General features: G+C 39.4%; 1 protein-coding gene across 7 annotated transcripts in view; it reads right to left on the reverse strand.

Moving 5' to 3' along the window:
• evi5b (ecotropic viral integration site 5b) overlaps positions 1 to 12,484 on the reverse strand; it is a 41,383-nt gene extending 28,899 nt beyond the window's left edge. For 2 of the 7 annotated variants that reach the window (XM_061030617.1, XM_061030616.1), the window contains exons 1-3: positions 11,245 to 11,460; positions 10,232 to 10,258; positions 3,665 to 3,909 (exon numbers count right to left, since the gene is read on the reverse strand). In XM_061030617.1, coding sequence (XP_060886600.1) covers positions 3,665 to 3,909; positions 10,232 to 10,249 — 263 coding nt within the window. In that variant the 5' untranslated portion in view covers positions 10,250 to 10,258; positions 11,245 to 11,460. Of the gene's footprint in view, positions 1 to 3,664; positions 3,910 to 5,439; positions 5,623 to 10,227; positions 10,259 to 11,244; positions 11,461 to 12,236 lie in introns of those variants that run through there. The other 5 variants (XM_061030622.1, XM_061030620.1, XM_061030621.1 and 2 more) reach the window with 5 other exon arrangements.
• Between the last annotated feature and the right edge of the window lie 1,160 nt (positions 12,485 to 13,644).

The following is a 13,644-nucleotide window of genomic DNA, read 5'->3' on the forward strand; positions in this document are numbered from 1 at the left end:
AATGGCAGTGAGAAAGAAGGCTTTTTATGGCCTCCTTCTCTCTAACTGTACTCTCCCTGACCCCTGAAGTAATTATGAATTACCTAACAAGTCACTTCTTTTAGGTTTACTATTGTTTCATAAGTGATGCTGTCAAAATTAATTAAATTAATGCATTCCATAACTGCGTACTCTTTCCATACCCGCCCCCTCGCAGGGCTGGAAAAATAAACTTTAAACATGTCAAGCTGTTTTTATGACTATGGAAATCCTGACTGGTTGTCTGCCTCTCTCTCTTAGCCTCAGTTTTTTTTTTCTTTTAAAGATAGATTTTTGGGCGTTCAGCCTTTATTTGGATAGGACAGTGGATAGTTGGGAAGGGCATACGTAAAAAGAGCTGCTTGTCAGACCTAAACCCAGACTGACTGCTAAGATTTTGGCCTCAGTGCATGGGGCACGACCTAACCGCTAGTCCATCTGAGCCCCTCTCTACATTTCAGCCTCTAGTATGTGTGCTGTAAAAAGGTTGACCACCTTTTATTTTAATCAGTAATTTTTCAACATATATTCATCTTTAATAATGCGTATAAAGTTGCAGCCCCATGGCAGACTTGAGCTTTTATATCAAACTTTCACATGCTGAGGTGTTTTAGAGAGCATGGAGAAGCATCTTCAATGGAAGAAAACACAGCAGGGTTCAAGATTTTAATTTAAGAATATTATAAAACACGTCATTGTTCAGAGACTGGAATACAATCAAATGACTACTGTTTATTTGATTCTGTTTTTCAATGACATCTATGAACTACACTTGAAGGAAGAATGTGCAACTTTTTGATCCAGTTGATGTCACGCTTGAGCACCAGCATGAAACCAAAACAAACTTCCGTTTGGCCACACCTCCACTATTCTGAAGCCTCCTCTCTCCTCCAGTCTCACAACTCCAACCCCTCTCCACTCATGTTGAGTCTTTCTTGTTTTTAATAACCAAAATTTGAGTTGCACAGAAACCTCTACCGTGTGTGTTGTTAATGACTTTTTTACATTTTAGACAACACTCTCTCTTTTTTGGTTTAAGACATGACTGAGGATCTGAAGGTTTTTTAAAAGCTTTGGTACTTAACAATACTGTCGCTCATCTAAATAACGGACAATGAATTGTATTCAAACATGTGGTATCATAAAGTATCGGACATTTTGACATCCTTAGTCCAAAAGAGACTCCATCGCAAATCAGAAGCAAAGCGTAGCAGCAAAGGCGTGTCTTGTGAGAGGCCCTGGCTGTGTGCTGTGGAGACAGGGGTCAAATGGCACATGAACTACGAGCCTCATGACAATGTAACTTCTGTTCACCAGATGGAGGTCTGCTCAGAGCTTCTTAAAAGATATTAGAAGGAACATTAAACACTTATGTAGTTGGTTTTGATCTTCCATATAAGGAAAAAGCATTGTAACAAGTGTCGCTCTGCATTCTGGAGCAGTAGCTGTTGTGGGCGTAACGATGAGTCACCGGCCTCTGAGTTCAACAGAGCTGTGCTGTCTCCTCTTCTCTGGAGTTAGCTGTGACACAGTCCTGAACTCTGAACGGCACGCTTGGTTTCCATGCTGACACTGACTGCACTAGCCATGGGTGAGAGAAACAACGGAGGAGGAATTCACAGAGTCGGCCAAAGAGGGGTGTCACGTCATCCTCCGCCAGTACTTTATTCTGATGTGAACAATGAACACCTCAGAGACGGAGAACAGATTACAATACGTCTTACTAAACAGAGTGCGACTCTACTGAGCTGTACCGGACTTTCATCAGTGGAAGTTGGTTCAATACAAAGATTTGACAATTCATTCCTTCTAGCAGGGCACATCCAAGATCCTACAAGTTAAATTGAAGACTTTTTAAGGAATTTCCAAGACCACTTCAACTGAAATGTAATGCCAAAATCATAGAAATATCAGCAAATGTAGAAATACAATACAAAGGTGGAATAAATACAATGAAAAAATGTATGGAATTGAAAACCAAGAGAATGATTGTTCTCTTGGAGCAACAAGATTCATTTAATTCTAACCAAAGTCAAGAAGGTTAAAGCACAATGTATTCAAAAGACTTGCTGCATTACTTAGTCGTGGAAAAATGAGCAAGAATTATAACCAAACAGCTTAATCAACGAAGCTCTTCTGGAGTACCTGCACAGTGAGTTGGGTCAACAGCACCAGAGCAGACAGACATTAAACAGAAGTAGAACGGCAAGAATCAGCACAATTCACATCCTGGTCTGTCTTCATCGCTGGATTTCCAATCTCTGATCTAAAAATCTGACAAGAGTGGCCATCGTAATTTTGGTCACTAATTAAGACAAATTAAGTGAAGACAAGACAAAGGCAGTGTGCCAAATATGCCATTTGAAACTGGCCTACCATGGTGGCACAACAAGCATGAAAAGTCACCTGAATGCTAGTTTGCTATATTTTGACGGTGTAAAAAACCGAGCCCATACTAGCTAGCAAACTTAGCTTAGCTTAGCCTTAACCTTCGCTTGGAAAAGACTTATTGAGCCTCCCCTCAGCTACTGCCTTGAGGTGAATTCTCTGGATAATATCCTGCTGCGTTTACATCAGCTAACATGAACTTGCTGCGACAAAATATTAGGCGTCTGGCAGGAGAAACTCAGGGGAAAAATGTGACTGTTTGCGTTCACACATAAAGCTCGTCTTGGAAATATCAGGGCTCATATTCTCAAACATTCTGAGAATCCTCTCAGAGACCTCCTAACTTACCATGAAAATTCCTAGCAAGGAGTCTTAGGCTAGAAGTGATTTAGGAACATTCTCAGAGCAACTCTGAGCAAAGAATGGACAGAAACTTTTATTCTTCACATGCTGATCGTTACATCAGCAGTCTTAATTAGTGATTGGATGCACCTGTGGAGGTAACCACTTGTAGACAAACTCAACATGCATGTCTCACTTTGTACTGAAAAAAGTCAGACGGATTGAAATGTCTGCACGAATATTTTTTGTCTGTTCTGCCCAACTATGAGCCAAAAATATTCTTCATGTAGTGTTTGGAGAACATTTCTCCTTTTTATCCTCAGCTTGATTAACTCTTCATCCTGTTAAAAGTCATCCTCACTACTCCTAACAGTTTTACACCTTAGGAGCTCTCTTAAGGGCAAAGACACCTTGTGAATAACTTTTATCTTTACAAGGATCTAGTCCTAACTTTGAGGGGAAATTCTTGATTCTAAGAATTTTGTTACTAAGAGCAAATCATAGTACTTAGGAGACTTTGAATATGGCCCCTGGAGTTTTTCAGGAGTGTTCTGCACTCTGCAAGTGTGAAAGTCGTATCATTAATTCATTGCAGCTCCATGTAGAGCCATGTTTCACTTCCGCATTAATGACGGTAGAAGATGTTAGTTATTTTTTACAGCTGATTCTAGTCTGGAGTACATTAAAATTCAATATGTTTGTGAGTTCCCCATGCTCTGTTTTGTTGTCTTTTAATGTGATTGTGTTTGGCTGCTGCCTCTACCAGGTCTCTCTTGTAAAAGACATTTTTAATCTCAAAGGGACTTCCTGGTAAAATGTCAAAAGTCAAAGTGCATTTGAAGAAAATCAACCTTCTACCTCATTTACAAAGACTGACATTGACAGACAAGTGAAGCCTCAGTGACAAACTGTTTACCTGTTCTGCTCTTCCAGCTTGGCGAGCAGCTGCACATCGTCAGGACTGAGCTGTGCTGGTGAAGACGGCGAGAGGCCAGGCGAGAGGCCAGGCGAGGACAGCGACGTGGAGGATGAGGTAGCAGTGGTCTGCAAGGAAGTGGGCGTGGCCACCTGGCTAGCCATCTGACTGACCGTGTGGGACACTGAGTTCTTCACCCATGAGAGAGTAGAACTCAGCTTACCAGCAACTTTGTCTGTCGCCACCTGTTGAACACGGAGAACAACTTTTTTAGGACATTTCAATAATAAACATTAGTCTTTAGCATGTTTAACATCCGACCTGTGGCTCCTTTCCCGCATGTCTTTCCTCACTCTCTCCCTGATTTCCGGCTCTGTCCACTGTCCTGTATCTCCATTAAAGTCACAAATAATAAAATGATGCTCATTGAAACATTATTCAAGTAGTCATTTTGATGCTCATTTGACAGCTGGTGCTTACAGAAACTAAGATAAACTTGCGTCTAACAACATAACGACTAGTGTTGATTATCTGGAGATGAATAGGACTCTTACGTAAGTGAGTTTCAGGACTGCAGAGCAGTTTAGTTGCACCAATAACTCACAACTAGAGTCAGTTTCATAGGATCAATGCAACCGCGAGGGTTTCAAACTGTGCATTGCAAATGACAGTCTCATGCTGATACCTCACTGATACTAAAAAGGACTACCTTTTTCCCAGTAAATGCAATGACTGCTAATAATCATTACAGTTCAGAAAATTGATTTCATTAAAAAAAGTGAGATGTTCAATGATTTTTAGAGACATTTCTTTACTTGTAACTTTAAAGCTTGATCCAAAGGCGACTTGGTTGAAGACGCTCCACCTCTCCTTCGAAAGTCCTCAACCAAGTCCAGTTGCCTTTGGATCAAGCTTCGAACACCCTGGATGACTGAGAACCTACACAGACATTTAACTTGTAACTTTTACCAATGCACTGCACAATCAAGAGATTTCTGTTACATGATTTTGGTTCAAAGCGGAGCCTCTTGTGTGCAAAATTGAAGCCGTTATGCACTCCTCATTTTCGGAGGACAGCTCCAGATATTTTCCTGACCTGCTGCAGGGGGGTCTCCTGAGGTAAGACGTAACAAAAAAGATGCGCAAGTAGCGGATGAAGCAACAGAGTCCACTATACGACGCTACAATGAGTGAATATTTGCCTTTACATCAAAGCTACATGTAGTTTAACAGAATGACAACATCAACAAAAGAGTGGAGAACAACCTACTGGGGAACAGAAAATGTAATGCAGCTGTTTAATTACGTGTACAGAGATCGCAGTGGTCACGTGCATACACTCTATGCACCGTGCAGCAGTCAAAATATATAAACATTATAAACACTCCCCCTCCTATAGGCTCGAGCTGAATTCTCCTGATAATATCCTGCTGTGTTCTCACATCAACCCAATCAGACTTCACTTGCTGCAAAAAATGTTTAGGGGTGTGGCAGGAGAAGTCTGAGCAGACAAATGTGTCTGTTTGCGTTCACACATACAGCTCCTTCTGGAAATATCAGGAGTTTTTCAGGAGTATTCTGGAAGTGTGAAAGCGCTATAACACAGCAAGATCAATCACAGTGCAGTTTAAAATAACCTGTTCTTGGTAGTCGACACACCCCATAAAGTAAGTTTTGGCATGAAATCGTATGAAAATGTAATCCTGTGAATATTTTACAGATATCGCTACGGTTCTCATTAATCCAAAATCATTGGCTTTCAAACACTAACATACCCCATGAAGAAATCCTGTTTGTATTCACTAGGAGAAACTGTAAAAATCGACTCATTTAAAACAACAGCAAGAAGTCTCTCCTTTAGGTAATCCACTCGTCTGGACCTTCGACCGCTTTAATGACACACTACCCTGTAGTCATATGCTGATCATACAGTCAGGAGGGGTCAAAGTACTTCTTTAAGGCTCCTGCTGAAGTCAGAGTAGTGGAGGAAGTAAACCTCTGCACTCAGCATAAAAAAAGTCTGATATTCACCTCAACTTACACCTGAGGAAAAAAAAGGAATTACTCTAGCGTTTAGTTCCACCTCGACAGGAAGTCTGGGTACTGCCACCAGGCAACAGAAACAAAAAAATATTGCGTGCATTTCACTCTGTAAAACATCATGAGTCATTTTTCTTTGTGACTATCAGGCCAACAGAGAACAAAAGACAGAAAGGAAACAGAGAGAGTGAAGGAAAAGATTGTGGTTAGAGTGGAGTTTGGTAGGAATGTGCTACGCTACAGACTGATATGTTAGCTAAGCTTTCATAACCCACCTGTGCAGACAAGGAGACAGAGAGTGACTGTAACACAAAGAAGATGACGATTCATTATTAGAGTTAGTGACCTAAAATACCTAACAAGGTTATTGTCTTTTCAACTCTAATGGCTGAAACCAAATTATGACTTGAATTTCAACTTTCAGGTACGTCTAGAAGACAAAAAAAGGGCATAGAAAATATTAAAGTAATGGTTTTGATCGAGAGCCCCAGGCGGCAGAATTTACATTCTGTGTGTGTGATTAACACTTCTTTTTTCTATTAATCCTTCAGAGTTTGGATATGTTTGCCAGAAACATTTCATGTCAGGATAAGCCAAACAAACTCTGAGGTTTATGGATGATGTTTTTTGTGAGATGTTTCAATTTTCACTGCATGTAACCATTTAAAGATGAGTAGGAAAAGGCAACAGTAAAGATTATGTCTGTCAACTATCTGAACTAACCAGCTATCTGAGGACTTACACCAGCCACGTTACACTGTGTAAACCAAGAGTGTAAAAGAGCATACTAACAAGCAGAGAAAAGTTTGAAACGGCACGACAATGAGACTGGTTGCCTGATGTAAATGTCACCTACCCCCTGCTGAATAATTCTGAATAATTCACACATGTTGTGTCGTGTTCACACATCAGCTCACCCTGTCGACTTCACACTCAATTTTTACCAGAGGCGAGTCTGGCAGGAAAAAAGCCAGAGTTAAAACTCGGGGTGTTTGGGTTCACACATGCAGCTCAGCCTGAACATTTCTTGGCGTTGTGTGCATTTGTGAAAACATTGTAAGACAAATGCAACATCCCAGGTTAAATAAGGTTAAAATATGTTGGAATAAAAAGTTAAACTAAGAGAAAATTCACACCCCAGATGTCCTTAACATAATAATGTACACACTGCTGTACGTGCAAATCTGAATTTAGAGAAGTATTAGGATGTATCATAAAGTCCAGTGTTTCTCTTATATGCATCTAGCAGCGGAGGAGCACCGCTGCTGAAATATGACCTCCACTGCTGGGCTCCAGCTTATCCCTTAGAAACTAACAGTATATTCATTTGCGCTACAGATTCAAAGACAATGGTTTTGAAATAAACTATTCATTTTCTTTGGTACTCCTCTCGTCTTTTACCATTACTCACGAGCCAGGCTATAGGGTGGATGTTGGTTGATTATTTTGTCCAATAAATGTTTAATTCTTTTAAAGAAAATAATGAACAATGAAAGAAAATTGAACACAACTTAAACATTGTTCCACTTCACCTCCGCTGCTAGAACTCCAACCTAAGGGAAACACTGAAGTCTGATTTCTATAACACACTCTACCTAAGGGGGTCTCTACATATCGCCTGCGTTAAGTCTGTTCTGAAATGAAGAGAAACAGGAAGATGGTAGACTAGACTTTTAATGTTTTTATAACAATACCCTGTTCCTGCTCTGTCACTTAAGAGTCGCATATTTACTGACCTTCAACAACATGACATACATGACAGCTAAACTAACAGATCCTCCTCCTGTACACCCTACAGGCCACCTACACAAACATGGATCACACCTAACAACAAGTGGTGACACTTCCTTAGTGAGAAAAAAAGTGAAAAAGTTCTGCACATTTAGAGTTTGTTAAAAATAACTTATCTGCTTGCAATTGTCAAAGAGTTTATCTGAGTAAGTTTGATATATTTTCTACTTCTACAAAGATTTTAGACGTAGGCGTTTGACTGCAGAATGAATGTTATTAACCGTGGTAGGATTTACTTTTCATACTATGCTGTCACTGTCTGACACGTAAACGACTAATAGAGCTTTTTGATTAGTAATTTTTCTTCCAAACATGCACCAAAGCACACTGCCTTACAATAATAATGTTCCATTTAAAAGTGCTGATTACATTTATGAGCTCAGACTGTCATCAACAAAAATTACAACCTCAACACAAGTTACAAACAAGTCTTTAAGCTGCACAGAAGACGAATATTCAACTGCTGTACGCAGCGCAAACTCACTCAAATGTTGACCTGCACAAATTTCCCACATCAGCAGCAGAAAAGTAAAAGTTTTAGTCAAATGGTTCACAATATGAGCTCATATTTGATAAAATCAACAAGCCGTGACTACATGACCATGAACAGCAGAAATTATGTACAAAATCTAATCTTACTAACAGCCACATTGATTAAATTACAGAAAACTGTAAACTAATTAAGTTCATTAAGACAAGAACTTTTTTTTTTAAACTGTGTGAAAAGATACGTCAAACTCACTAACAGAAGGACATGAAAGATTTCAGTCCTCCAATTGCATCTTGCATGATTGTTTCTTTCACCATATCCAACTCTTTTTTTTTTTACACCCGAAAACGGCACGAGGTTTCTTCAAAAACTGATCTCCAATGTGGGATGCCATGCAGAAATAACTGGGCTGAGAAGAGATGATCATGTTGACAAAACACCATGAAGTCCACCAGAGGGAAATAAGCCTGGCTTGTTTATGTGTGCTCTGATGAGCGCTGATTAAAAATAAACGTCATTAATGATGAACCGTATCTGTTGTTTAAAAAGATTCATTATGCTTTTATGCAGTTTCTAAGGCAAACTAGACTCCAACACTAAATACTAATGAGCTGACATTAAACTTAATAAGCTGTTTCAGGACAGGCGAGGGCCATGCGTAGAGAGCTGCCGGTCTCCAGGTGGCCTTAGGAGACATTCCTTGTAGTAAGCCCAGCAAACTGAAGCAAAGCTTCCCTATAAATCCTGGATACAGAGATTGTTTCTGCTTTTGTTTGCCAAAGACCTCAAAGGGGGCCCTGAGATGCAATGCGCATAGCTAATGAAACGCAGCTAGACAAGAAGAAAGCCTCAGCAAAGCAGGACGATTGGGGAACTGAGAAAGACCAAAGGAAGAACAGAGAAGCACTTCCTTACTCCTAATTTAAAATTCAAAATTGACTTCACAGCAGCGCACAGAGTTCAAGCAGATGTAAAAAAAAAAAAAAAAAAAAAAAAAAAAGACCAGGTTAAAAGAATGTTGCATTTTCTGAAGCAAAGGACAAATGAAAACTTAAACATTTGGATATGTGGTAGGCCATATTCATAGATAAAAATATAAGACAAATTCTCTGTTTCCATCTTCTATAATCACATGCCATCTCTGTGAGATGAATAAGAACAGAGTGGTCCTGCCCAGCAGCAGAAAGCAGGCACATCTTGAGGGGAAAAAAGACGCCCATGTGCTCTGTGAGGGAATTAAAGCCCAGTCCTGACTTACAATAACACTCACACTAAGGTACGAAGGCCTTTCACTCTAAACACTGAAGACTTTCCCAGTGTACAATCAGCATTTCAATGGTGTTGCTGCAGGCTATTCTTCAGTATACAGCCTCATTATGAGAGCTCAAAGCACAGGCTAATATTATACACTTGGCCTGAGAAAGCTGCACTGCAAAAAGTAGCCTTGCGGTGGTGTGGGAAAGTAAATGTTTCGATCAATAACGCCAACACATAAATCACAGCCTTAGCTGGTATGTTCTGTGGGATTGAGAGCATGAGTCAATGAAAAACTACAGCTACACACTACTCTGTTCACTGTGTGTAAAATGCATTGTCTATTTCTGTGACTGGCATGTGGGATGTTACTTGAAAAGCTCACTTATTCCACTCGCAGCCACATATTATTCTGACACTTAACAGTTTCTTCTCTGCTTTTGCCCAATCATACTGCAGCCTTTTATGCAGGCTTAAAGAAATGCAGGCATAAGTTCTGCAACCTTCCCAGTACCCCAAAAAAAACCCCACATGCATTATAACTTCCTGATGTGGTGTCTGTTCCTCAGCACTGAGGCAGGGGGTCTGAGTAAAGCTTGGGAAGCTTTTTGTCATAAATGCAACAAGTACTGACATGTGCATCCTCTGGCACGGCCATCTTTTGTCTCACAGAATACGACTTACTGACAAATGTGAGTAGCACATTGAAGGTTTTTTTTTTTTTATTGCCTCTGCCTCTCTCTTTTCCCCTTTACTCTGAACTTTAAAATAGCAAGCACGCCCAGTATTAAAAGCTTTGTTCTGTAATTATTTTGTATCCGTTATAAATCGTAAAGTAGTTCTAGTTGTATTGACTCCCCCCCCCCGCATACTTCAGATCACAGCTATGCTTTGCTTTGTGTATTTTCCTGTTGTTTTAATGACTGGAAAGCCTCTTGTGAAAAGAGGTTTCTAAAAAGTGATTTAGAAAATATATCAGGGTACTCACTCACAGGCCGATATAGGGTCATGTGCTGAAGCTAAAACAAAAAAAGGTATGCTTTATTTAGGTGACAGCTTTAAAACAGTAATAGGATGAGATTAAACGAGGGATCCTGTAAAGGTCAGGTTCCTTGCAGTGATTAATATGATGCATTAATACAACATTACTGACATTGTGGTTGCTGCTGGTCTGCCTCTGACTATTAATTCCCAGTTAACTGGATCAAAAAGCTGTGAGATATAGTATTGAGTCACAACTATTTAGTCAACATAATCCCATTGACTCACAACTCACAAAATGATTATCAACTGGATATTGTAAATGGGATTTCCCTACTTATGTGGGTGTATCTCCCACTTCATCCCTGGTGGCAGAGCTGTGTTGTTGTTGCAACTTGCAAGTCACTTCCCTGCAGTTTGAGTTAAAGATATCCTTGGCATGGACACAGCAAATGCTTCTGCTGGGCAGTAACAGGCTGCAAACTGTGCGCTCACTTATCAAAAGCATTTAAGCTTACAGCTATTACACCGAGGACTGATAAATAACAGACAGGAGGAGTCTCTGCTCCTTGTATGGCTCGCTGGTGTGAGCTGAAATGGAGATGTAGCATGAAATAAAACAGCTCTGTTTTTCTCCCAGAAAGCTCCAATGTTGGCGAGCTAAACCGGGCTACAGTGGGATAACATTTCTATAAACACAAGGCCTAAATTAATCAAATTCTCCTTTATGTTACATATTGTTTCTAGGCTACTGTAAACTGAGTCCTCGGCACAGTATGTGAAGTAGTTTATCGACACAAAACATCCTTTGACAGCAGCAACAAACTGAGCTAAAAGATAACATAGCGACTAAGCAAAGTGTTGAAGTTTGATACTACATTTAAAATACATTGTCATACCACTCAGTTCAACTGATGCAGAGAAAATAAGCGGTGTCTTTACGAGAAAGTGTTCAACCCCAGTGATTAGACGGAGCCCGAAAAACAAGAACATCTTTTCTTTTTTCTTTTTTTTCTTTTTTTACCTTGAAGCGTTTTGGAGGAACCGCAGCAAACGTCGTCTGCTTCCCATGCACGAAAGTAAAGTCCCACTTTTATGAGACAACCGTGTGTTTTCAAACACTTCGGCTGAATACATTAGCTATCTCATCCAAGTTAGCATAGCTACGTTTCCACTTAGTTAGCTAGTTCCCATTGACTCTACGGTCCAGCCCATGCAGCCGTGTAATGTGTGATACGTGTACACAAATGTCTGCGGAGCTCAGACGCACGGTGGCGGCCTACCAAGTGTTTACATCGCACGGCGCATGCGCCTTCATCTTAGACACGAGGAAACACTGCCCCCAAGTGTTTGAGGTGTGGAACTGCAGGTCTAAGAGTTTTTCATTTTCAGATTTAGAAGAAGAATGAAAATGAAGTTTTTCCAAATAAACAAAAATAAGTGTAAGTGTATTGTGGAAATGAGAAGCTTTCTCAAGCAGAGGTGTAATTATTTATCTCACTGCTGAACACCTTATGCTGATTTCAGGATTGAATTATCATAATCTTTAAACAGAAACAGAGTTATTGGTATTAAACACACTGCAGGAAAAAGACCAAGCAATTTCTCATGAGAGCGCTTAAAATTATTATTAAAAAAGGGAGTGCTTCGCTTGTATGATTTGTGGTAATCAAGAGGGTGAGGTCGGCGTAATGTAGGTTGTTATTGAACTATGATAATTGGCGGCACTTGACCAAAAAAATGTCAGAAAAATAAACACAGTGTGTTAAGAAAGGAGGAGGTAAAAAAAGTAGCATCTTGAAAGTTAAATATAATGTCACCATGATACAAATGACCTCTTTACTTTTAGTTTGTATTTAACTTGGTCAGAGACTTCAACAAAATACATAGTTTATAAAGAGACCATATAGGCCTACAGCTCAAGACATCATGAGTGTGTAAGTCAAAGAAAAGAGTTTCAAGCTTCCTGTACTTCTCTAGTGTAAGATTGTCTATAATCTGATCTCCATAACTTACCTGAAGTTCATTGCTGAGAGATATAATTCTTCTGTTTGACCAGACTGAAGGTTGAAAATGGGTTGTCTCAGTGGTCTTTTAGTTAGTCCATGTTGGCTGTGGAGAAATATCAAAACATACCATAGTCAATTTCTTAAAAAAAACAAAAAAACTTCCCCTTGCCTGTTTAGTCCGTATGGTTTAGTCCAAATTAAATAAATCAAACCGAAATAAAGATTTGGCAAAAATGAAACAAAGTTAAAATCTCTAAAATGCTACAAAAGGTATGTTTCACAGCCAGCTTTCATTTAAAGAGAAGTCAACAGAAACCAACAATCAAGTAATCACATCAGCGCAAAATAGCTCCAGTGAAAATGTGACGAAGCGGACGACCTTGATTTACATACCAAACTGTCATAAAACCTACTTTTCTGGTTTCACATGTGAGCAGTGACGCATGTCTTTTGTTGTTCATCTGACACTCCTGTGCTCATAAGAGGCTGAAAAGCAGATGAGGTCGTACAGGCTCAAGTTAGCAGCAACGCAGAGACTGTGGGCCGCTCATTGTGATATACCCTGTCACAATAATCTCAGCTATGGAGGAGGATTAGGGCCAGACATGAGACATAAATAATGACAGGAGGAGATTTTTCTTTTCATTAATCACTTCAAAGAAAAAAGTCAAAATGTAGAAAAATAGTCAAAATATCAAGAGAAAGAGAAAAATATTTTTAAAAATGTCTAGAATAAAGCGGACATACAAGGGGGGAAATGGCAAGAATAAAGTTGATATACTATTTGGAGAATAAGTCAAAACCCATTGAAAAAAAGGTGAAAATATCAAGAAAAAGGGGTGCCAATAGTGGTGTGCGCCCCATGTGCAGAGTTTGTAGTCCTCCAAGCGGGTAACCCCGGTTTGAATCCGACCTGTGGCTCCTTTCCCACATGTCATTCCCCACTCTCTCTCTCTCTCCCTGATTTTCTAACTCTTTCCTCTTTTCACTAAATAATGGCGTAAAAAAGGCAAAAATAAACCTTTAAAAAAATATATTTTGAGAATAATAATCAAAATGTCTGGAATAAAGCCGACATACAATTTTGAGAATAACGCTGAAATTTAGAGATAAAAGTCAAAATGTTGAGAAAAGTTAAAATGTTGAGAATAAAGATGAAATTTTGACCTAAAAGATGTTAGATTGACAAAATAAAGTAGAAATGACGAGAATAAAGTCTTAATGTCCAGAAAATCTGAAATTTAAAGTGTATTCCTGCAATTACATTTAAATTTTATTCTCAGCATTTTGACGTCTTTCTCAAAATGCATTATGAAAGAAAATAATGGTCCCCATCTCAAAATGTATTTCTCATGCCTGGTCCTAATCCTCTTCCGTAGACATCTCATTTTGCCAGATGAAAATCAAAGGTTCGC

Source organism: Labrus mixtus, chromosome 3, assembly GCF_963584025.1.
Source record: "Labrus mixtus chromosome 3, fLabMix1.1, whole genome shotgun sequence".
Lineage (NCBI taxonomy): Eukaryota > Metazoa > Chordata > Actinopteri > Labriformes > Labridae > Labrus > Labrus mixtus.